This window comes from Caenorhabditis elegans, chromosome IV (assembly GCF_000002985.6).
Source record: "Caenorhabditis elegans chromosome IV".
NCBI classification, from domain to species: domain Eukaryota; kingdom Metazoa; phylum Nematoda; class Chromadorea; order Rhabditida; family Rhabditidae; genus Caenorhabditis; species Caenorhabditis elegans.
In genome coordinates, this window is record NC_003282.8 from 3,861,786 (window position 1) to 3,885,291 (window position 23,506).

At 37.4% G+C, this 23,506-nt stretch overlaps 6 protein-coding genes and 1 non-coding gene across 12 annotated transcripts; 3 read left to right on the forward strand and 4 right to left on the reverse strand.

Annotated features, from left to right (window-relative positions):
* Positions 1 to 247: 247 nt before the first annotated feature.
* On the reverse strand, positions 248 to 3,259 carry aat-8 (Amino acid transporter). The gene is made up of 10 exons (NM_068024.3): positions 3,150 to 3,259; positions 3,023 to 3,106; positions 2,563 to 2,809; positions 2,196 to 2,484; positions 1,557 to 1,680; positions 1,403 to 1,509; positions 1,091 to 1,187; positions 582 to 852; positions 477 to 536; positions 248 to 420 (listed from the first exon to the last, which is right to left on the reverse strand). Exons 1-10 carry the CDS (start codon positions 3,243 to 3,245, stop codon positions 344 to 346), a joined length of 1,452 nt encoding a protein of 483 aa, NP_500425.2. The 5' UTR covers positions 3,246 to 3,259; the 3' UTR covers positions 248 to 343.
* On the forward strand, positions 1,086 to 1,203 carry F28F9.13. Its single transcript, NR_053075.1, has one exon. It is a non-coding gene; the product is annotated as an Unclassified non-coding RNA F28F9.13 (non-coding RNA).
* Positions 3,260 to 5,521: 2,262 nt separating the features above from the next.
* Positions 5,522 to 10,057, forward strand: F37C4.4 (the record flags this gene model as incomplete). 3 transcript variants are annotated; one of them, NM_171309.6, is made up of 6 exons in its annotated part: positions 5,522 to 5,648; positions 7,766 to 7,837; positions 8,479 to 8,570; positions 8,857 to 9,128; positions 9,476 to 9,654; positions 9,831 to 10,057. In NM_171309.6, 6 exons carry the CDS (start codon positions 5,625 to 5,627, stop codon positions 9,939 to 9,941), a joined length of 750 nt encoding a protein of 249 aa, NP_741363.1. The 3 variants fall into 3 exon arrangements, with proteins under 3 accessions (NP_741363.1, NP_001367793.1, NP_001368296.1); NM_001380168.1 differs by lacking the exon at positions 5,522 to 5,648 and having other exon boundaries at positions 7,778 to 7,837; positions 9,831 to 9,941; NM_001380169.1 differs by lacking the exons at positions 5,522 to 5,648; positions 7,766 to 7,837 and having other exon boundaries at positions 8,542 to 8,570; positions 9,831 to 9,941.
* Positions 10,046 to 12,021, reverse strand: F37C4.5 (the record flags this gene model as incomplete). 2 transcript variants are annotated; one of them, NM_001028014.5, is made up of 3 exons in its annotated part: positions 10,046 to 10,340; positions 10,387 to 11,712; positions 11,867 to 12,021. In NM_001028014.5, 3 exons carry the CDS (start codon positions 12,014 to 12,016, stop codon positions 10,146 to 10,148), a joined length of 1,671 nt encoding a protein of 556 aa, NP_001023185.1. The 2 variants fall into 2 exon arrangements, with proteins under 2 accessions (NP_001023185.1, NP_001367794.1); NM_001380170.1 differs by lacking the exon at positions 11,867 to 12,021 and having other exon boundaries at positions 10,146 to 10,340; positions 10,387 to 11,142.
* A 1,595-nt stretch (positions 12,022 to 13,616) lies between these two features.
* F37C4.6 lies at positions 13,617 to 16,548 on the reverse strand (the record flags this gene model as incomplete). Of its 2 annotated transcripts, NM_068027.5 has the most annotated exons (5): positions 13,617 to 13,885; positions 13,929 to 14,190; positions 14,798 to 15,298; positions 15,403 to 16,004; positions 16,460 to 16,548. In NM_068027.5, the coding sequence occupies 5 exons, from the start codon at positions 16,544 to 16,546 to the stop codon at positions 13,703 to 13,705; spliced, it is 1,635 nt and encodes a 544-aa protein (NP_500428.1). The 2 variants fall into 2 exon arrangements, with proteins under 2 accessions (NP_500428.1, NP_001368297.1); NM_001380171.1 differs by lacking the exons at positions 14,798 to 15,298; positions 15,403 to 16,004; positions 16,460 to 16,548 and having other exon boundaries at positions 13,703 to 13,885; positions 13,929 to 14,177.
* Positions 16,549 to 16,740: 192 nt separating this feature from the next.
* F37C4.8 (YkgJ family cysteine cluster protein) lies at positions 16,741 to 19,434 on the reverse strand (the record flags this gene model as incomplete). Of its 2 annotated transcripts, NM_001307610.3 has the most annotated exons (7): positions 16,741 to 16,811; positions 16,856 to 16,914; positions 16,971 to 17,122; positions 18,466 to 18,705; positions 18,759 to 19,053; positions 19,108 to 19,279; positions 19,339 to 19,434. In NM_001307610.3, the coding sequence occupies 7 exons, from the start codon at positions 19,400 to 19,402 to the stop codon at positions 16,762 to 16,764; spliced, it is 1,032 nt and encodes a 343-aa protein (NP_001294539.1). The 2 variants fall into 2 exon arrangements, with proteins under 2 accessions (NP_001294539.1, NP_001368298.1); NM_001380172.1 differs by lacking the exons at positions 16,971 to 17,122; positions 18,466 to 18,705; positions 18,759 to 19,053; positions 19,108 to 19,279; positions 19,339 to 19,434 and having other exon boundaries at positions 16,797 to 16,811; positions 16,856 to 16,912.
* A 221-nt stretch (positions 19,435 to 19,655) lies between these two features.
* Positions 19,656 to 22,903, forward strand: oac-23 (Acyl_transf_3 domain-containing protein). Its single transcript, NM_068030.2, has 12 exons — positions 19,656 to 19,719; positions 20,066 to 20,191; positions 20,242 to 20,506; positions 20,654 to 20,792; positions 20,840 to 20,926; positions 20,969 to 21,212; positions 21,294 to 21,460; positions 21,505 to 21,842; positions 21,944 to 22,070; positions 22,124 to 22,235; positions 22,280 to 22,490; positions 22,586 to 22,903. The coding sequence occupies exons 2-12, from the start codon at positions 20,067 to 20,069 to the stop codon at positions 22,826 to 22,828; spliced, it is 2,058 nt and encodes a 685-aa protein (NP_500431.1). The 5' UTR covers positions 19,656 to 19,719; position 20,066; the 3' UTR covers positions 22,829 to 22,903.
* Positions 22,904 to 23,506: the final 603 nt, after the last annotated feature.

A 23,506-nucleotide genomic window follows, 5' to 3' on the forward strand; every position in this document is an offset into this window, starting at 1 on the left:
CACGCAGAACGCAGACAAGCAGTGCAGATGGTCGACATTTGGCCAAGAATCCAGGTAGGCATAAATGTAGGCGAGCAGGTAGACGAGTAGGTAGACACACTTTAAAATATAACACCTTTTCAAATTACAATAGGCTAGCTATTCTGCCTAGTTGGTGAGAAAAGACAAACGCAGAAGGTGTCTCCGAGCATATGGCCAAGTGATTGATAGTCGGCTCACCCAGATATGGAAGAAGACGACACACATACAAAATTTCACGGTTCATTGAAGCAGGTTTGTCCCCCCAATAAACCCAACACCCGTCGGGGACCAATTTTTTCAAAAAAAAAAGTAAATTAAATTTCTAGAGCCGAGTTTTCTCTTCGGGGCCCGAGTCCACTATTGTCCATGTTAGAATTTGGCACAGATGTGTGAGCTTTTCTGCAAATTTTTAAAAATAAAACATTAATTTTGTAGCTAGGTATAGGGGTACTCACCATCAATAACCCCTAGAAATTCTGTATGGGATACTACAAACTTGATAATGAAGTAGACAACTGCAAAAGTTTGAAACTTTTATAAATTTTTTTTCGGAAACTCACCAACACCGCCTAAAAACATGGAAAATCCAATAATTGATGACAGGGGGTCTTGTTGAATAGGTATTACCAGTAGAGCGATCATAATTACCAAATTTAAAATTGGCCAAAAAATGCTATATTTCACAGGATCCGATGCAATTGGCATTTTCTTCCATTTTATGATAACCAAGACCAAAAGTGCGAAAATTGTTGTGAGCATTCCTGTTACGGTGAGATAATCCACTAGTTGATCGGTGTCTCCCATAAATGCAAAGATTATTGAGGTAAGGGTCTGAAAGTTTCAAATTTTTATTTTGATCTTATTGGAAAAAATGGAAGCTTTTCAATGGTAAAAAACTGCTTTATTTTTAAAATCCTGATTTCCGGAACTTTTTTCAAGAATTAAACAACTTTTTTTTTGAGTTTTTCAATTCTTATAATGTTTTTATAATAAATTATTTCCAAAAATTTCTTTAATATTTGATTTTCAGCATTTTTCCCTTTTTCATTTTCAAAAACTCCAGACTCACATGAAAAAAGACAGAAACCCGCGGACTGTCGTTGTCAACATGTATCAAACTGAAGCAGGTGGGCATCATCTTCCGACGTGATCCGGCGACCATATACCTGCAAAATTGGGTCATGTCGCTTGTCAGGGTTTTGAAATTTTTTATGGGAACCTGTATCAGATCCACAGATTTTTGGAGTTTGTTTTCGGGGATTAGGATTTTTTAAACCAACCACAAAATTCGTGAGAATTCCAATGGAAATTCCCGTTATTGCGGTTGTATAATAAGTTACAGGGTCGAAAAAAAAAATCAAAAAAGTTTCCTATAACTCACCTGCTCCAACCAAAAACGTCTCCATTAAGCGTACCAACAAGCAAAAAGCCCACCACAGCAGGTACGGCAAAAGCTGGACCATTTCCCACGGTTCTTTGAATAAATGTCTGCGCGGGGAAATATTCATTTATTGAGAATTTCAAATTAATATTACCGTTGCGACGGCGGACGAGTCGATAATCTCTTGAGGTGTAAGAATTGCAAAGTAGGACACGTTGACGAGCACATAGATCACTGCGGAGATAAGAAGCCCACCGAGACAGGCTCGCGGGAGGGTTCTGGTATTTTGACGAAATTTATAATACTTTTAAAGGAGAACTAACGATTTTGAAGATTTTAAACGTATAGATTCATGATGGGCTCAAATGAACGGATTTTGTAATGAAACTTTTTAAAAAACTTGCAAATTGTTTTTATGAAATCAGATTTTTTCGAAGTTTTGAACCATCACAAAAACATTTTGAAAATTTTTTGAAAAGTTCATTACAAAATCCGTTCATTTGAGCCCATTGTGAGTCTATACGTTCAAAATTGTCCAAACCGTTAGTCCTTTCCAAAAAAAAACCGGAAAAAATGGTGAAGTGTTTTTTCTGGAACGTATTGAAATTTTGAAACAGTTTCCAAAAATTACAGGAATTTCAAAAATGATCAGGAGTTTTCGAAAATGTTCAAAAATTCGTTGGATATACAAGAAAACAGGAGTTTTCAAACATTTTTAATATAATTTTTTATCTCCTAAAATTTGATACAAACTTAACTGCCACCGATGCACCACTTCAAAATCTACACTTACTTCCGAAAATTCTCAATTTGAATCTCCTCTGTTCCATAATTGAGCGTGGTAAAGCCACCGAATGCCCAGTTCCCTTGATAGATCGCCAGTGCAATGGCTCCAGCGTTCCAGTCACTTCCCTTCATGATCTCCGAACTCCTGTAGTGTGATGTGGCACCACGGAAGATAATGAAGAAGAATCCGATGCCAATGATAATCAAAGTGGCAAAGATCTTCGAGCACATGGAGATTATTTGCACCCTTGCCGCGAATTTGTTCAGAGAAAACATATTGGTCAAGGTGAGAAATACTGTGAAAATAATGATAAGAAAAGGTTTTCTGATAAGGAAATTATCGAGAGGCTTACGCAATTTCCAAAAAAACTTACATAGTAACCCAAACCCAAAAAGTTTAGCACAATTATCGGCGCCAGAGCTCGTAAAACAGACGATAGGCTCCAAGGCTTGCACCAAATATTTTCCGAATGTTAAATACAAAACTGCAGCCGAGGAAGAGCTCTGAATGAGCAGTGAAAGCCAAAGAAGGGAAAAAGCGATCGGCGTCCAACCCATATAGTCAATGTATGCAAGATCGGCTCCGGATTCGGGGATACTTGTGCCGAGTTCTATGTAGTTCTGGAAGGAAGTTGGGATTTTGAAGTCGGGGGTCGAACTTAGGTGTTCAAGTTGGTAGCGGAAGCTTTTACGACTGCGCCACCATCTCTAAAAGTGGCGCAGTCGGCTACGGCTTTGGCTACCAATTTTGACAATTTCGGGAACCGTCCCATAGCCTCGAAACTCGTTAGAAATTGGGTTAGAAATCAATCCTTGACACCAAAAAAAACTTACAATTGCAGTTATCATGTTCAATAAGGCACAAAATACCCAAATAATAAGCGATAAGCCCACTGATCCAGCATGTTCAACTATTCCCTGAAAAAAATCTTGGATTTTCAGAATTTCCTATTCAACTAACTTTTGGAGCAATAAATATACCACTTCCAATAATTGAGCCAACAATATACGAAGTTGCTCCGATGAGACCAATTTTGTTATCCTCTTTTTTTGGCATTATTTCAGAGATCTGAAATTTAGTGTTTTTTTTTTGAGAAACCGGTTTTTTGAGGTCACAATTTTTGCCATTAAACAAAAAGTTCAAACATTAGGGGAGATTTCAGTTGAAATCACCTCACTAATTCGGTCAGAAAGACAACATCTTCACGTCATTTTGAAAAGTGGAAGATTTTTAATCTTTTTGTCGCGTTTTAACACAATTTTGAGCCTTCAAAGTCAGAAAAATTAATTTGTATGCATGGTGCATCGAAATTAACCCACAATTTAGTAAGATATACCCGTTAAAACTGAGTGAGTCCAAAGTGTAGAAATTTTTAAAATTTTTCAATTATTTCAATTCCGAAAACTGTAATCGTTTATATTAAATTATTAATTTATTGTTTTTTTTGCTGTACGAATTTTATAAATCGGAAATCGTTTTTTAAAAATTTTTATTAAAAATTCCAATACTCTGAAACATCGAATTAAAACTGCCAAAAAACAACAGAGATCTTCCAAAGTTTTGAAATTTTTATTTTTGAACATTGTGCATCGACCAAGAAATTGCCAATTTCTATCCCAGTTAGTTTTGCGACTGTAACTATGTTGCTAAATACAAAAATACAAAAAATAATTGACAATTTTTTTTTGATAAAATCAAAGTCTGAAGAGATATGGTATGCTGAAGTGTAAGTTTTATTTCAAAAATTTATTTTAAACTATTTAAAATTTTTTTCAATTCCAAGAACTGTAATTTTTCAACTTAAATCAGTTTGTGTTTTTTGAAAACCGGTATCCAAATATTTCTCTCACTTGAATTTATTTTCATATTTCCATATTCAAAAAAATCAAAAAATAAAAATTTTATTTTAGTGTACGAATTTTTCAAATCGAAAATTGCCAATTTTTATTCAATTTTCAACTAAATGTTGGTTTTTATTTGTTAAAAAATTCCAAAAAAAAAGACCGAAGACAGTATAGTAGTCAGGTGCTTTAAAAATAAGTAGCCACTGCACTGCTCCCCCTTATCTGTAAATTTTCTTAGTTTGTCTGCGTCTAGCCTATAAGTCTTCACTTGCTTCCTGAATTCCGTGAGTTCAACAAATAGTTTAAACTGTGATCAGTCAGTTATTGGAAGTAGCCAGCAGATTATTTGTTTCTTCCATCAGTCCTTCCGTCATCACATTCGGCCAAACACTGTCTGCGTCTGATATAATGACGTCACGAGGGAATGGGAACTTCTCGAAGAAACCGAGACAACTAAACATCTTCATCACAGTTTTTTACCGGTCAGTTTTGGATTTTTCTAGCCGCTGGGGCCTCTAGCCGTTGGGGTCACTAGCCAATTTTTGATTTTATCTGAAACAGTTTTTGTTTGTTTCTAGAAGGTCAACCAACTTTTTTTTTGTAAAAAAAGATAATTTTTTTATGATTTTTTAATGAAATGCCGAGTAACTAGCATAATCTATTGGAACATTGAAAAATTTAAGTCGTCAACCCGAAATAATTGTTCGATCCACACTATTTTACTGACAAAATGTCTAGAAAGGTACATTTTCCACGGAAAATGTGCCTAATAGTAAAAATTAAATTTTAGTACTTAAATTGAACCTATAGTTTCTTTAAAAAATTTGCAACGCTATGAAATTTCTATAGTTCTGAAAATTCTAGAATTTTTAGCTTCAAAATCGGTCTTTGAATTGTTTGTAAAATTTTCAAACAGTTAAAAAATTGATTACCAAATCGAAATTTGCTGAATTTTCAAAAATTGACAATTTTTTTTAATACATGAAAGAGCCTGAAAATTAAAAAAAAAGCTTTAAAATTAAACATCAGCCAACATAAAAATATAATTCTTTTTTTTGTGGCAAAATTGGAAAAAAAAACCTGAAAAATGTAGGAAATGTCTATAATTTTTTTTCACAAAAATCATAGCCTGAACTGCTCCACTTTTGATTGAAAAGCTGAAAAACACGCAAATATTTTTTACAAACTTCAATTTTTTAACAAAACTTTTTGCACTTTTTTCGTAAAATAAAAATGGCGCCATGTTCAATTTTCTAGCCAGGTCTAGCCCACGCTATTCTCTTTCCGATTTTTTCAATATATATATATATATATATATATATCCAGAGAAACTGTCAGTCTCTCTTCTCTATTTCTCCACTAGATCCCATAGTATTTCTTTTGTCTTTCTGTCCCCCCTGAAGCTTTCCGAGAGACGATCCGCAATGCCCTCGGCGTCTTTATCTTCGGCGGGAATCATTCTTTTTTCCCCCGCACACACACCTACCATTCCATTCCCCTCGCTAGGTACACTGCTGCTATTGTCTACTAATTCAATTTGCATTGGCTTATTTTCTTTTTCTGAAAAAAAGGAAAAGACAATCTGAAAATAATGCCGTTTTCAATTTGTTCCCTGGTAAGTTCTCCACCTCTCCCGATTCTTTTCCGACGGTTGACCTACTTCCTTTCCCTTTTACCCCTTTCGAGTGTCCTGGCCGGGCTAACAATAACTACCAAGTTTGAGAAAATTCGATGTATTTTGTTTTTTTTTGCGTGTAGCTTTTTGAACAGCTCAACTCCCTGGTCTATTCAGCATGTTCCAAAATTAAAATTTTCCTGGTTGATGCACTATGTTCAAAAGTTTAAATTTTCTGAATTTTGGAAGCTCTTTTAATACAATTTTTATACATGCAAAATTTAATTTTCAAGGGTTTTTCAAAGAGCTCAATGTTCTTTAAAATTTCCAACATTTTATCAGTTGAAAACATTTTTTTAAAATATCTATTACAGGCATTTTATGGTAGGTAGGCACGATTTCAGAGCTTCACGTCGGCCTTTCTCTTCTTTTTTGCATTTTTATGTGAACTTACAAATTTCTATTATTTCGATGAAAGGAAATTAAGAAATGAAAAAGTTAATGTTTTAATAAAAATGCGGATGGAGGCGAGAAGCAGGCAGGCGTTCTAACTTTGAGATACAGTTTTTGAATTTTAATTTTTAAATTGTTCTGTTTCAAGATCAAATTATATCTGAACTATTTCAAAATTCCAAAAAGCTTATAAAAAAGTTGCTGGGTGATTTTCAAATCTCTTTCTGCGATCTAACTTAAATTTTACAACAATTTCAGTCAGCTAACACTTCGGGCTACTACAGGTGCTACTGACTAGAGTTCTATTGTTCGTCAAGTCCTCCTATCTCTTCTCTATGGCATTTCTATAGATTTTGCGGAGGTTGGAAGAAGGAGAAACAAGTTTGTCGTTGTCGATTTTCCGTCGTTTTGCTACACACAGCAACGACCACCACAAAAAAAGCTTAAACTGTCCAGACAGCGGCCACGAAAGGTCTTTTCTTTATGCTTTCTTGGCCGTTTTTACTCAAAACCACTGTAATTTGGTTAGAAAATCAGGAATCACTAGTTGTCCACCTACAAAAATTGCAGAAAAGTTTATAAGCTATATTTTATTATTAAAAGTGTATGTTTACTTTTAATTGACAGATTTTTGTTAACATTTTCGGTTTTCACAGTATCAGCTTTCCAAATCCGCACATCAAAAATAAATCATACGAACTTAAAATGCATATATCTTTGAAACTACGAGTGTTATCAAAAATTGCTAACTAACATGATTTAGTGAAATTTGTAAGCTATAGTTTTGCAGTCAAAACTCTTTTGGTATCTAATATCTCTTTAGTGTTACACAACCTTGAGATTTTCTGTGCCGATTATCGCCGTTGTTATCGTAGGTGTAGTTTGTGGGTGTAGGGCACGATTTTGGAGGTATCAAAATATTTTATTTTATTTTCAATTTAAAATACAATAATTTATTGACTATTCATCTCAGTAGTGTTATTTTATTCGAAATATCATGAATATAACTATTTGAAAACAAATTTAAAAAAATCTAGTCTACTTTTTTTGCAATTGAAAGTTTCAATACTAAAAGTACAAATATTTTCTCAATTTGTGATAAAAACGATAAAAACGTAATTTTTTTTAAACTGGTTAGTAGATTTAGCAAAATGCCAATTTTTAAATAATTTTCCAAATATTACAATTTAGAAAAAAATTGTGTTAATTATTAATTTTCCAAAGTTTGAATTTTGAATTCGAAAAAAAAATCAACCTGCTAATTTCAATGTGATTACTGTGTTTTTATGAAAATTACTATTTTTGAATTCATTCAAAAGTCTACCAACCAAAAATCTAGATCCCAATCTTACCTAAATGTTTACAATACCCCTAAATACTCCAGAAATCTAAGATCCCGTGTCCTTTGCCCACACTTGTTTTCTATTTCTTACCACTTGTCATTCCTCTCCCCTAAATTCTTTCCTTTGTTACCAAAAAATCGATAATCATGCAAAACGTCGAATATTCCGATAATTTGTTGTACTTTCACGAGTTTGATCGAATTGTGAGTGTCAGGGTTTTCTCGGTAAATAACAATATTTTCGTATTCCAAGTTATGTGATTTGTGGTTTTTCAAACCGAAAATGTAGTTTTCCTTCAGAAACTAATCTCATAAATTGCAGAAAAATCTAAGCATGGGACTATTACGACCAAATTTCGAGGAGCCGACGGCCAGATTGATGCCAGGACCGGTGGTAAGTATTTTGGGTTGCAAATCCGCTCTATTTATAATTTGTAATACTCTGTTGTCAATGCACCCTAGCGATACTTGTGCAAAAGCGGCCTAATAGCAATAATGGTCATTTTGATCAAATTTTGTATAATATGCGAACGCGCTCTAATGATAACTTTCTTGTAATAAATTTTTTTTGTGGTCAAGATGCATTGACACAATGTTGACAAATTTTCAATTTTAATTTAAAATGCGCTCTAATGATAACTCTTGTTAAAACATCAAACGCGCTCTAATATTGACAAACTTTTTAAAGACTCAATTGCAAACATGCTCCAATTATAACTTCAATTTTGGTGTTGCAAACGCGCGCTAGTGATAGGATCAGGTTTAATGTTGCAAATACGTTCAACTAATAGTGAGAACAGTGAAATCCTAATAGCAAAAGTTATACTTTCTCCCGGAAACTGTTCCATACATGTAATCTATCGATTCCAATCACAAAACAAGGCCACATTGGAGTAGTCACATGGGATTCTCCTACCTGCCTCCCCGAGGCAGTATATCCGAATACTTGTCTCTTTTTTGTCGCAATTTTGCGTTTGAAACTGTAGCTTCGAACCTATAAAATATGTATTTTTAATTTAAAATAAATATTTGCAGACTTCTGAAGAAGAAGAGGAGTTCTCATCAAACGAACGACGGCGTTATAAGGCTTATACAGTAATGCAGAAGGCAGGATTTCAGCATACCGAGTAGGTTAATGTAGCAGACGACATTCTACGGGTACCCACGAAATGTCGGTTGCTGGGTAGAAAACTTAGGACTCATCTTAAATAGGTCACAACTTTTTAAAAGGATTTTTTGTCGATGCACCATGTTTTCAATCAAATAATGTCAAATGAAAAACATAGTTTATTATATGTTTCTTCTTTTACAGTAGAAAATTAGTTGATAGCTTCAAAATGAAGGTGTGGGCTCGCGAAATTTTTTAAAACCGATTTTATGCCGATGCACCATGCCTAAAGTTCTTTTTTTTAGATACGCCCAAATAATGGTGCACCTGTGCCGCGCGGAGATCCTCATCTCGCTCATCTTTTTGGCTCATGGCACCACATGCCCCGGCTACCCGACAGAAGCCGAATACCAATCCACGTGCCATATGAATACGGTATCAGCAATTGTCAGCTTGCTCACCGGAGCCATGGGATTGGGCGCTGTGCATAGATATCGGTGGAGGACCATGCTAATCTTGTGGCTCGTTTTTTGTATCATGTCGGCTGTCGGAAGTCTGCTAGCTGTGATTACTACAGGTAAGAGAGTTTTTTGCCGAATGGCTTATATCTCGATCAGATTGAAAGTTGTTCAGAAATTTTTCAACAAAGTTATACTTTTTTGATATCCATTAAAGTTGAGTAAAACTAAAACAATGTCATTTTTCTTCATGGTGCATTGTTGAACATAGAAACTGATACAACAAGTTGTTTGTCAATAACTTTTGGATAAAACCAAAAAGAACTGAGATATCAACTCTCAAAATCAGGCAAACATGGTGCAACGAAAACTTCATCTTTGGTTTTATAAAAATTATTAGCTAACTTTATACACTGTTCCTTTAAAATTAACCGAGGTATGGGATTTCAATTAATTTTTTTCTCAGGCATCTGGCTCGACCACTACTCAAAAATGAAAGTCCGCACGGCAATCGGCAACGGGTTATCCGGTTTCATGCTTTTGGCATCAGTTGCTCTTGGAGTGTGCTTCATCTTGACCGCTGTCATGATTTGTCATTATTGGAACTCCAACACCACCGGCTATCAGCCAGTGCAGAAAATTGCAGTGAGTTGACAAACCTCGTTTACTTTTAAAATTATTACCAATTTACATATTGCAAAGTTAAGAAAACGTGTTTTAATTATTTCGCCAATTGAAAACTTTTTGACAAATGCAAAAAAGCTCTTAAATCACATGGTGCATCGAACCTTGTTCCAGAAATTTCCATAAACCCTTTGCAGAAACGCGCTAGATCTCTGCGCCGTCGATTGAGCCGAGCAAAGAGCTGTGACAAAAAAGATGCAAGACCTCCAACCAGCAATCCAGAAGATAAGGGTTATCATATCGTGTGATTTTTTTTGTTCTTTTTTCTAAATTCCAATTCCATTTGTTGCTCAAAACGGGTCAATTCCATCATTTCAATCCATTCTGTGTGTCTCAAAGAAATCAATAAATTCTGAAATTACACATTTATTTTACATATTTGGCGACATTAAAGGAATTATTTATAAATTATACAGATCAAGTTAAAGCGGAAAAATCATCGCATAAGCACTTCAGAACTTCTCCTCATAGCGAATTTGCTCAGCCTGTGGGTGCTCGGTAGTGTACTTGACGACGAAAGTGCTGGACTGTCCTGGCGCAAGTTGGACGGTGTAGTCGAGAATCTTCTCCGGAGTGATGGCGGCTCCGACGGTTGGCTCGACGCTTGCCTCGTCGACTTCCACGGCTTCTGGGGTGTTGAGGTGGACCTGAAAAATGGGAAATTTAGGGGCTTTTTATGTATTCAATCTTTACCTTAATTCTAGAATCTGTGGATCTTGGCAACTGCTCGCGAATGGTGAGAAGCACCGAGTTGGGGCGAAGATTAGTGACGGCAGTGGTCTTCTCGGTGACCTGAGAGTTGATCTTCTCGACGGTTCCGCTCTGTTCCTGGTAGTTTCTGACAGGCTTGTACTCGATGCGGATGTTCGGGTCGACGCCCAACGACACCTCAAACTTTTGCGATACGACCGCATCTTCGAACTCGGTCTTGTTGACGAATGCTCCGTCGAGGAAGATCGATGCCTGACCGGCGACGAGTGGGTAGTCGGAGGTGTTGACCGAGTTGGCGACGAGGAACGCGGTGGCGTTACGGGATGGGACGGTAACGTTGGAGAGCTTGGTGTCGAGTGTGAATTGTCCGATGTTCACCTTGTACTCGTCGGTGCGATCGTCGATGGTGGCGGGGCGGCCAATGCTGAACTCGGAGGCAATGTTGCTGGACTTCACAGCCGCATAGGACATTTTCATGGATTTTCTACTTCTACCCATTTCCATCATCGGAGCCGCGCAGGCCATCACCACTGAATCCTGAGCGTAACCACCTCCATAACCTCCTCTTCCACCTCTGTTACATTCTGGTTCGGGCACAACAATCGATGCCTCGAGGGCTCCGAGCTTCGGAAGTTGCTTAACTCCGTGAGCGGGTCTTGCGGTTGACAACACCAATGGCACTGTCTTCCAGTCTTCTCCACTGTACTGACGGACCTTTCCGAAGTAGGTGACGTGCATCTCAGCTTCAACACCAGCAGTGACGCGGATGTCGTAGAACGGGGTCCAGGAGACGTTGTTCACTTGGTAGGTGATGGTGAGCTGTGCAGCACCACCGGCTTCTGACTCAACAATAATACTGGCATACTGAGCAGAGTTTCTCCATCTGTATCCGGTATTGTCGTAGTCTTGGCTAGCACGGGCGTACTCTTCCTCGGCCTTTCGCAGGTCTTGATCCAGGGTTCGGATCTGAGCGCGAAGATCCACTGTTGTGTCTTGATGGAATCCGTGGAGGGCGTTGAGACTTTCAATTGTGCGCCCGTCAAAATGGAAGGCGCCGTCCTTTCCGTGCTTGGCGACTTCGGTGATCAGATTGTCAAGTCCCTCGATGCGCTTCTGTACGGCAACTCGGCTATCGGCAACCTTGTCCTTGGCGCGTTCCTTTTCCTCGAAGATCGCCTTAATTGCGAGAACCCGCTCCGGGATCACAAACTCGGCACCCTCCTGGTTCTTGACGGAGACGTCGTGGATCACAGCTTCGCCGGCTCCGGAAACACGGATCGAGTCCTGGACGAGGTCGAATGGGAGGTTCTGAAAATTTTTTTATCACATTGTGTGAGTGTTTTTATGACTTTAACTTTGACAGGTAAGGTAAATATTGGAAATTTCGATGGTTTTGTTTGCTTAGCAGTAAAAAATGCAAAAAAAAATTATTTTTTCTCGTATTTTATAGCCCTTCACTCACCTGAACTTTAACCTCATTGTAGCCATGAGCCAACTCGACCTGGAAAGTTCTCTTGAGCTCAGCGCAGTTCGAGTCGGAGCTGTAGACGAGAGCCTGGTCGATGGCGACGTCATGGAGGGTGAGCTTGTGAGTTTGCACGATGTGAGCCATTTTTTCTGGAAATTTTGAGGTAAATTTCAAGGGAAAATTTGAAAAAGTGAGGCTAAGACGAGAGTTTAACAAATAAAATTCTACAAAACTGACTATTTTCTATTTTTTTTTCAACAAAAAAAAAACACAAGCAACTTCCGAATTTCTCCCAACACAAAAAAGAAACAAACAGAAATTGAAAGTGTTCATTTTTACGTAGATCAAAAATGTTCAAAATTAACTACGATTTTTTGAATTAAAATTTCATCTTGCAAAACACTGAAAAATCTAATTAGAAAATACAGAAATTGATATTTTCCAACAAAAAAAATCACGTAATTTTCAAATTTCGCACATTTTTTAAATGTTGCTAGAATACTGTGAAATACTACAAATTACAAATTTAAAAAATTGTTTCATGATAAAATTCCCGAAATTTCAAGTTTCGCAATAATATCCGAACTTTTTCGAAAAAAAAAAATTGAAAAATGTCATTACTTTCGCTCGTTTTAGACAAAAAATTTGCAAACTAGAGCTATTTATAAATGGAAATAAAGCTTTGAAGCTATTTTTCCCCGGAACTCACCAAAAATATAGGAAACTGCGATTTTGGCAGAAAATGTATTTGAAATAAAATGAAAAAAAAAATCGAATTCCCAATAATTTTTTTTGAGTAAAATACGATATTTCACGTATTTCGCAATCTTATTTTTCGTATGTTATTTCGAGAAGTTTTCTAGTTTTGAAAAAGCCTTAAAAAAGTAAAAATGTAAGAGAAAAAGCGGAAAGCAAAGCTCAAACGATCAGAAAACCATGGGAAACCCGAAAAAAAAATCTCCATAGAGATTTGAGGGAAACACTCCTCTCAACAACTAACAAATTGTGGCGTTTTGGCCGCTCTTTTATACGAGTTTTTGGCATTTCTTTCGCTGTCTCTCTATCTCTTCACAAGAGGCAGCAGACAACACAAGAAAAAGGTCAAAATCAAGCGATGGGCGGCATTCTGTTGTGTTCCGATGAGTTTCTCTCGGTTTTTTTTTCGAAACTGAGACGAGTTCAACCTTTGACCAAGTGGCGATGAGTTTTCGTACTTGCTGTGTTGGCGAAAAAAGATCCTGCGGAAGGAGCTGTAAAACTGGGAGCACAAATCACACTAGACTACTCAATAAAAATACGAATTTCACAAACTACAGAACCACAGCTTTTTTTTTGAAAATTTCAAGACAAATCTGTGGAAAATTGATTTTTAACCTGAAAAATAGAAAAGCTTGACAGTTTTCAATATACCAAATTACAAATGTTTGCTTTTTTTCAGGTATGAACATAAATTGGATATAGTTTTTCTTTTTTTTTTTAAATAGAAATTTCAACTATTTTTTGAAGAATTAATTTTAAAATCCAAAGAAAAATACATACGTAAATTCTTTTTAAAAATCTGAAATTATTTCCCAAACTTTTACGAACATTTTTGAAAATTTCTATAATTTTCTGAAGATTTCCCGCTTAACATTTCTAATTCCACCAAATCACTCAAAAATCAAAGGTCACCGCAACTAAATCGTGAATCAAAAGATCACTTCCTCGTCGTCTCCTCAGCAGTTTCGAAACACACATTTTGCAATACATCATGGTGTTGGAAATGTTTTTATGAGTCACTGGCGCAAGACAAACAAAACAATAAAAAACCGCGAGAAGAGACTTAGAACGTTAGAAATGTTTGAGGGCATGAAGTGCGCTCAACCGACCGGGGGCTCCAGTCACACCACCTCCCGGGTGAGCACCACTTCCGCAGAGGTAGAGGGACTCGATGGGCGTTGAGTAGTTGCTCCATTTGCTGATCGGGCGGGACACGTACAGCTGGTCAAGGCTCATAGATCCGTGGAAGATGTTCTGAAGCAAATTTTGAAAATTGAGCCTTAAAAATGGGACCTACCCCTCCAGTAATCCCAAAAGTGTTCTGAATATCGGGTGGGGTCAAGATGTCATAGCCTATGACACTTGATGAAAAGTTCGGTGCATAAGCGTCTATCTCCGAGAAGACGTGTTTCGCGTATTCTGTCTTCTTTTCTTCCGTCCATTCACCGTCTTTCGGTGAGAAGGGAGTGTACTGGGTAAAGAGGAGGACGACGTGACCATCAGCACTATCCACAATGGTTCGGTCGACTGAAGAGGGAATTGTCATCTCGATGACTGGTCTGCAAACTTTTGAATTGAAGTTTATGGCGAGAATGATGGTATCATGAATTCTAAAAGGGGTTTTACAAATTGTCAGAAATCCTGAATCATTCATCGAATTTAAAATATTTATTTGATCAGAAAAGGAACTGTGTCTATTCACGAAGTGTCAGAGTGCGCCATGTTGGTTTGATCTACGTAGATGTACGCAAATTTAGATGCAGTCTTCTCAACTGTTTCGCATGCTTAAAAACGTGCTGACGTCACATTTTTTGGGGAAAAGTTTCCGCATTTTTTGTAGGTCAAACCGTAATGGGACATGCTGACACCACGTCTTCATTCGGATTGTTAATAAAATGTTTAAATTTTACAAATTCCCTGTCAAAACTTTTACTTTAGCTCAAGAAAACGGGGGAAAATGTTATGACACTGAAAACGGCCGCGACTAGTCGAATCCTATACGTAGTGTTAGGATGTCCTATTACGGTTTGATCTACAGAAAATTCTTCAGAATATTCGGCAGTTTGGACCGCAACCTACCGTACCCACAAAGATACAAGACAAATTATAGGTTTAACAATTTTCAAATTGCCGCCCACCGATGAAAACCCCTCTGAACCAACTAACCTTCTACTATATCTCCCGTTCTTATAATCCATCACCGCGTCATGCACCACTTGCATATTCTCACAGTTCATATGAATCGTCGTCTGATGATGTGGCATTGGCTCTGATCCTTGATTCGGTTTGGCCAAGAAGTTCGGAAGCTCCTTCACAGCTACATTGATTTTTGTCACCGGCGATGTGTAGTCGATTTGATTGATGTTTCGGTGGAACTCCTCTGGAAGTGACTCCTTCTTGACAAGATGGTTGAATGTTACATGAGGAGTCGCATTCGACATGACAATCTTCGAATGGAGCTCCTTGCCATTTGACAGACGGACTCCTTTAGCAACGTTTCCATCTAGAAGCACCTCTTGAACGTCTTGCTCCGTATAGATTTCGGCTCCATGGCTCTTGGCACATTCGGCGATGGCGTTGGATACAGCGCCCATACCACCATACACGTAGCCCCAGGCTCCTTTGTGCTCATCAAGTCCTCCAATGACGTGGTGGAGTAGGACGTATCTGTCACCAGAAATTTCGAGAAACTTATGAGTTTGTCAAAGAGAAGCTGATGTTTGGTGTCTAAAAACCTAGCTCCTCCTGCTGTAGACCGGAAAATAACTCACCCGGTTCCAGGATCCATTGGACTCGCGGCCAATCCAATAACACCGTCGGTTCCCAACGTCGCCTTCAGCACGTCACTCTCAAACCACTTGTTCATAATTTTCGAGATCGGCGCTGTCATCAATTCGTAAAAGTCTACGGCATTCCGCAACCCCAATGGCTGTACGGTCTTGAACAACAGGTAAAGGTGCGGAAGAAGCTTGTGAATTGGTTTCTGTAGATCCAGTGGCTCATAATCCATAAGTTGCTCAAAAGAATGCACAATTTCTGATATGAAATGCTCGTATTTTGGGTAATTTCCCGCGTCTCTCTGTGAGAACTTTGCGATTTCCTTCTGATTTTCAGCCATATCCATTCCAAGTAGCAGACTTTCATGAGTATTTCGGATTGGAGTAAAGGAATTCGGGTTTCTGATGTGATAACGGAGCCCGAACTTTTTAAGATTAAGCTCCTGCATAACAACAGGCCGCAGGAGACTTAAAAGATAGGAGGCTCTCGAGAATCGGAATCCAGGGACGATTTCCTCTGTGACAGCGGCTCCGCCGACCACATGGCGGCGTTCCAGGACGCATACTTTTTTGCCGGCTTTTGTGAGGTAGGCAGCCTGAAAATTTTTGAACTTGGAAACTATTGAAAAGTGTATTTTTTTGGAAAATCGGCTCCACGGAGTTAGCAGCACAAGTTGAAGAAATTTGAACCGAAGAATCGCACAATTTTTAGTCCAGAATTTTGCAAAATCTTCCATTTTAAGAATTGTATATAATTTTTTTAGAAAAAAATTACCTTAAAAATAAGCCGTTCTAACTAAAAAACTTGAAAAAACTGAAAAAAAAGAAACAGAAATTTTTTCAATTTTCGGAATTTGAAGCTTAAGCTGAAAATTAGACAATATTTACGTTAACAGTCATTCAAATTAAGCTAAGAATTTGAAAACAAAATTCAAAAGGCAATATTGAAACACAATAAACTAGATTTTCGTTCCAAATTTTCAGTGAAATGGAAAAATTTTAGGACAACACCTACCTTAAAAAATACCCAAAATCAAAAAAAAAAACATACCGCTGTAAGACCATTGTGTCCGCCGCCAATGATGATAGCATCATAAGATTGTTTACTAAAACATCGCCGACCGATTCGGAAGGACATTTCTGCAAGTAATTGATCGAAAATCAGAGAAAAATCAATTTAAAAAAGTCGGCAAGAGCAAAAATGGAAAGAGACCTTCGCCCGTGTGTTCTGTGTGCTGGTCTTATCGAATCTTTGTATATTTTAAAAAGAGATAAGATAAGAATTATGGTCCGAAATATCAATTAATTTGCAACAAAAAAAGAGATAAAAATAAAAGATCATGTTTATTCACATCATCTCAAGAAAAACAAAGAGAGTGCTAGAATGATCAGAGTACACAATGCTGAAAATTTATATTTTATTTCAGACGAGAAGCCTAGAACCTACCCAGCGACAAGATAAGAATAATCGAAAACCAGTGGTCATCTTGTTTTCTATCTTCATTTCTGAAAAAAAAATCACAACAAAACTTTCGAAGAACCTGACAAGTGCAACAACTCACGGTCTCTTCTGTTTTGTTTTCAACACCAGGTCGACGGCAATTTCGATTTGCGACGGGGACTGATAGCTGATAACGGCAATGATCTTTGGGTTCTCGGCGAGCTCCGCTTCGCTGAGTCGCACTATCAGGTCTTCGCTGTTGGGGTGTTGGAACTGGATGTGAATTTTTAGGGAAACATACATTATGGAATAAGGCTGGAACCTCAAAACCGCGAAATATGCATGTTTTTCGATACAATCTTGAATTTCCATCAAAATTTAAAAATTGAGAATTATAATTTTTCTGATTTTCCTGTCATAAACAATTATTATCAATTCAAAAGTGAGTTGTGCCAGATATTTTTTATTTTTGTCAAATCTATTTTTGAAAAACTGAATTTTAAATTTCCTTGATTCTCGGGTCGCTGCGCTCCCCCGAGAAAAAGTTTTCCCTAGTTCCTAGCTTCGCTCGAGAGACATGAGAAAAACGAGAAACAGAGATGATTGAGTTACAGATTTATGGGCTTTGCGTGTAGTACAGGATAGAACGAGAAAAGCCTTGGGGCTAAAAGTTGCCAAGAGATTACTGCTAAAATTATCTCATAAGTTTAAAACCTAATTAAAAGGTAAAATTAACCCGATAGTTTCTGCCGAGGAAGTTAGTAGATCCGACAACTTCTGTCGAGAAAGTGCGATGTCCGACTGCTTCTTTCGAGGAAAGTGGATGTGCGACGGCCTCCGTCGAGAAAATATAGATTTTGTAGCAGTTTCTGCAGAGGAAAGTGTGTAATTTAGCGCGGGGTAGAGTATCGTGTGCTTTTTTCCGACAGTTCTACCTACGAAAGCCAGACGTACGACATTTTCTGTCGTGGGAAGGACGACCTTCTCAGTTTTGGATCGAGGAAAATTTTGTTCGAGTTCTGAACAGATGATAGCTAGTTATCGTCTGTTTTTTCCGCTGAGGAAAACGAGAGTTCGGAGTTTTTTGAGATAATGTTCATTCTTCGCAATTATACCATAACTGGTTTTCAAGATAATATCCGATTAGTGTAGCGGGTTCCGGGGAAACATGTAAGAAGGTGGACAGTTTTCGTTTTTACTTACGAAACGGAAACAGTGAGCGGAAAGATCAGGAAGAGAAATACGCCTATTTCTTGAGGTATCCAGCTTCAAGTTTTTAGTTTTCTATTTGTTATCCCCCATCGCCTTTCCCAGAACGAAACAATCGTTTTACAGTGTCTTTTCAGTTAGAAGGATTGTTACCCATAGATAATTATTTCTATCGACAGATCTATATCTATATACAGATCAGATATTTTTTTATTTTTGTCAAATCTATTTTTGAAAAACTGAATTTTAAATTTCCTTGAGTCTATGCCTATAACTAGTGTGAAAAATTAAAATTCCAATTTTGCACCCAAAATTACTTTCTTATTTTAAAAAATCAAACTTAAATTTCTCGCCGAAAGAATTTTAACAGTCATGGCTTGGTCATGGCAAAATATATAAAAACTCACAATCCTCTTCGGCTGATGCTCACAATCTTTAACGCGCTTCAACTTCTCCACAGGCTTCCCATTGTACGTGAAATTCGCATCTACTATATTCCCATCACCAATTTTCCGATCAATTTGCAGTCTGTACAACTGCTCCGGCATTAGGCTCAGGATATTGTAAGCGTCACGGAGAACCAAGATCGACGCGTTCTCACAGACATCTCGCTCCTCGACATTCGTCACCTCCTTCTCTGGGAGCATCTGGAAATTTTCAGATTAGCTTAAGCTCCTAGTTTCTATTGTAAGTTCCTCACCTCCGTGGAGTTATAAAGGCATTTTGCTAGTTCCCAACAATCCAACTTCTGACTGTGCTGCGCGCAATCTTTTGCCTGAAACACCTCTAGTGTCTCAGGAGGGACCTTGAGCTTTTTGGTCAGTGCGATTCTACTCTTTTCTAGGTCATCGGTGATACTGCTGATACTGATAGCCTCTGAGAACTTTGCAGTGTCCCGATTCATCAAGAGCTTCTCCAGGTCGCCATTTTCAGTTGCTCCTTTCCGTCGGATCATGAGTTCCCCTCGACGGTGCTGGATGGATTTCACGGTCTTGCTGGAATTATTAAATGTTTTTTGGCTTTAGGTGTAGTCAGTCAAAGCCACCTACCATTTATCCCCACTTGTCTCAAACTGCTTACAGACAGCTTTGGGGCAGCAGCACGCCGAGCAACAGCTCCAGTTGCTCCATTCTACAAAAAGTTCCAAGTTTTGAAAGTTTGTGTCCACTTGGTTCTCAAGTCCCGGAGCTACTGAACTAAGCTCGCTAATTTTTGTGTATTCTGGAAATGAAAACGTTAATTCTGCAAAACATGAGGTACAGTTTACAACTGGAACTCACTGATCTTTTCCTTTCCATCGCTGAAAGTAATTGTCAATGACAAAATGAAAAGTATAAGAATCATGGAATTTGTACGTTTTGTTTTAGTTTATAATTGAGAAATAAATGGAACTTAATTATGTAAATTAAAATTATGTAAATTAAAATTTCACGGTTAAAAAAATTTAAAGTTAGATTGAACTTACACAAAGAAACCACGCAAAATTTTTTTTTTCAATTTTGACGCTACACGCAGTAAAAACCGGAAAAAACAATCATGTCAACGTGTTTTTTGACACGTCGCTCATTTGATGAATAACAGTCATTATCAGTTCCTTAACGGTTTGTTATCCGTATTTTTTACTATCTAAAGTAAACTTTCCCGCGGACAAATGAAAGCAGGTACCGTATTTTCTCTATTAATATTGCACCCAATTGTTAAAACTCAAAAATTATCAAATATTTTTTGGTTCTTTTTTATCGGTTTGTACTTAATGATTTGTTGCTATTTTTTAAATGAGCCAAGATAAAACGTTTAAAATATTACTTTTTGATATTTTTAACTAACAGTGAACACTGATTGTGAGGAATTTTTATTGCTTCAGTAGGCTCGAAACTGTCTGAAAACACTGAATTTCATTAAAAAAAACTGTCTTGAAAAAACTTCTTGAAAACTTCTCAAATGTCTCAAATTTTGGTACTTCACCTTTAACTATTAGAAAATATATATATTTTCATTGTCTTACAGAATGAACGAGCAAAAACCCTCAAAACGACTGGATCTCCAAGGCATTCGGGCTCTTGCTATTCTAGTGGTACTTGGCTTTCACTTCTACCCGGAGTTTTTCCCAAATGGGTATCTAGGAGTTGATCAGTGAGCTGATGATGCCTAGAAAATCTTTACAATCGTAGTTTATATTTCAGATTTTTCGTGCTCTCCGGATTTCTAATGTGTATGCTGCTGAAGCGAGCTGAGAATCAATCGGCGTGCTCTTTAGTGACTCTGTTTTATTCGAAACGATTCAAGAGAATCCTTCCACTATATCTACTTATTATCCTTATTTCTATGATTTGTCTCTACAATTTCTTCCCTGACACAGCTATTGAGACGAATAAGGAGTCTGCTCTTCACGCGTTGCTTTTTGTGTCAAACAGAGCAAAGTCAGTACAAGAAGACTATTTTCAGATGGTGGGTTATCAATTGGTAGATTTCAATTTACCCAATCCTTCAATAATACCGTTGGTACTTTCAACAATGGCTTCATATAAAAATCTGTACTGTTGACAACACAGAAAAAGCTACAAATCCAATAAAAACTGATTAGGCTAATTCCAGCTCTCTATCGCAGTCGACATCTTTACACATACCTGGTCACTCTCAGTGGAAATTCAATTTTATTTTCTGGTTCCTTTCATCTTCCTCCTATCTACAAATATACCAGAGAAGCTGCAATATGGGTACTATGGAGTCATAGGTATTTTTCTAGAACTTCTGAGAATAGCTATAAAGAATTATAAACAGGTTTAATTTCCCTGGTGTATTTCTACTCAGTGCCAGGAACTGTGGCGTTTAATAGTGTTTTTGCGAGGATTTGGCAGTTCATGATTGGTGTGTTGGAATTTCGATATTCCTTTAGAAAATTGCTTTCAGGTATGGTAGTCTATCTTCTTGGAAGTTCAAAACCTACATATCCACACTATCGAGTGCTCAGCAACCTGGATGACGAGGAAGAAGACTGCAAGAAACTTCTCATAGACGAGGAGAGTCAGGAATTCTGTCCAAAAGAGAAATTCAGCGAGATTTTGAAATTTTCTCAACCAGGGGCATATGTTGGTCTTGTTATTTTACTGGTAATAACTGTTTTCCCATTTGCTCTACCGCCAGGGTTTGTGAGGTTAGTTTATAGGAATTGAAAATTGTTAGACGAAAATTGGGAAATCATAGACAAAAACAAAAAACTCGCGTGTTCTTCCAGACCCTTCGTAACAATGGGCACTGGGTTCCTCATGCTGCTCTCTGAGGACAACCTGATACTATCAAATAGAATACTAGCCTATATCGGAGACATTTCATATTCCTTATACCTAATTCACTGGCCAATTTATGCGTATTGGAAGCTAACTTGCAATGGGAATCAGATTTGTTAGCAGTGAAGACGTATCAAACTTTTTAAGAAGAAATTTCAGTACTCGCAGTTGCGCTGGCTTCTTCTGTAATCCTCGCTGTAATCACATACGAAACTTTTGAAAAATGCTATCTCAAATTATCTTCAACAAATGTTGGGCTCCTAGTGGTTCTACTATTCATTCTAAACGTGGTAGTAATTCAAAAAGACGACATATCAGATCACAACGACTCAATCGGAAGAAACTTCACCAGTCTTGACAATTTGACAGATGACATGACATTTGATGACGCTGAAAAGTTAAACTATCGATGGACAGTCAATGACAACAAAAACCTATTTGCTCCTACGTGTGTATATGAAAGTGTGGGAACTCCGCTGGGATGGTGTCGGCACACGGTATGATGTTTTTTCGAAGTTGAACTAGATATGGCTTACTATTAAATTGAGTCTGTTGATTTTCTAGTTTGTAGTGGTGATTTCTGAAAGTAATTATTTAGGGACTCTCGAAATCCGGAAAATACAAAATGGCCACCATTGGAAATAGCTGGACAGCTAATCACGCAAAAATGTTCTATCAAGAGTGTGGACGGAAGGCAAAAAGCATAATGCAAGGAGCTGCCTATGGTAAAATGGATACTGTACTTACAAAGTACGTAACTAACTTTAGTTTTTTGCAGGTTGTGAACCGTTCTACCCCAGCACTCAAAGTGCTACTTGCAAGTCAAATTTTACGGATTTCGAAGAACATATACGGCAGGAGAAGCCGGATTATGCGTTTATCTTTACGCGGTATACTGGTTCTTGTTAGGCAAAAACATGAAAAGTATTTTCAGATACATTTCCATCGGCGCTCCATTTGCGAAAAACGTTTCCAGTTTCGAAAACGATGAAGTTTACCTGACGATGAAGGGTCAAATGCTAAAACTGATCTCCAATATCAAGTACAAACTATACATTTTGGATGCAGTTCCACGTATTGTTGGCGGCGCAATTTTTAGAATAGCTTCATCTCTGAAAAATGGGACGGATCCAGTGATTCTTGATGTAAGATTGTATCGCTTTGAATTTTCTGAACGCCGCTCTGTTCTAGTTTTTAGTTTAGCTTGACCCTACAGTAACCCCACCGTAACCTTTTTCAGAAACAATTAGTCGACTTCTCCGAGTACGAGATGGCTCGAAAGCGGTACGCGCAACTATTCCAGGACTGTAACGAAAAATGTGTGCGGGTAGATTATGTGCCAGAATTCTACAATAATGCAACCGGAACGTTTCGGTATTTTGGCGAACGAGGATTTTCGTTCGTGACGGGGCCAATGCACCTATCACCACATGGAATTGAAAAAGTTCGACATGTATGGAGAGATATTTGTGCCAAGTTATAAAATGTATTTTATTTATTTAGTTTGGTTTTTTTGTTCTTTTTTTAAATATAAAAAATAAATGACTGATTTCTTAATTTTCTGTTACTCGGCATTTTACTCAAACGAAAAAAAAACGCACCATTTGTTTTAGATAGTTTTTTGTTAATCAAAAGGAGTTGGGCAAATTTTGACGCGTTTGGACATTTATCTACCCATTACTCGATGCACCATAACTTCCTTTTCAATTATTTTGCGCTATAGGAGAAGTACGAATTTCCGGCAGGCATGAACACAGGTTTACTGGGAGAAGTGCCATAAAAAAATTTTCACTGAAAAATGTGCAAAATTGTGATGAAAACTAATAACATATCTAAAATTTAGTTTTGAATGGGTTTTTCAGTTGAAATTTTTCATATTTTACTTTATCGCCAAGTTGTGCCTGTCACGCTTGCAAGTTAGGCTTTTCTGGAAAATTAAACAATTTTGCAAGGTTTTTTCCTATTTCCGCTTTGACTGATGGCAAATAATAATTTTTACATGAATTCAATTCATTTGCACAGATGCTCCAAGCCAAGAGTTCAAACTAGAGAGCAGGCTCTCTCTCTGGAAAAATCATCATTTCTAGATTTTTCTGAAATTCTCCACAAACTTATTCACTTTTGGGATTTAATTATAGTTGAATTCAATAATTCGTTTCTA

Coding starts and splice junctions, on each gene's coding strand:
- aat-8 (NM_068024.3), bottom strand. CDS start 3,245: ATGCCAAAAAAAGAGGATAACAAAATTGGTCTCATCGGAGCAACTTCG. Junction 1,510..1,556: donor ACTCGTCCGCCGTCGCAACG/GTAATATTAATT, acceptor TTCCCCGCGCAG/ACATTTATTCAAAGAACCGT. Junction 1,188..1,402: donor GACGTTTTTGGTTGGAGCAG/GTGAGTTATAGG, acceptor CCAATTTTGCAG/GTATATGGTCGCCGGATCAC.
- oac-23 (NM_068030.2), top strand. CDS start 20,067: ATGAACGAGCAAAAACCCTCAAAACGACTGGATCTCCAAGGCATTCGG. Junction 22,071..22,123: donor AATGCAAGGAGCTGCCTATG/GTAAAATGGATA, acceptor AGTTTTTTGCAG/GTTGTGAACCGTTCTACCCC. Junction 22,491..22,585: donor CGGATCCAGTGATTCTTGAT/GTAAGATTGTAT, acceptor AACCTTTTTCAG/AAACAATTAGTCGACTTCTC.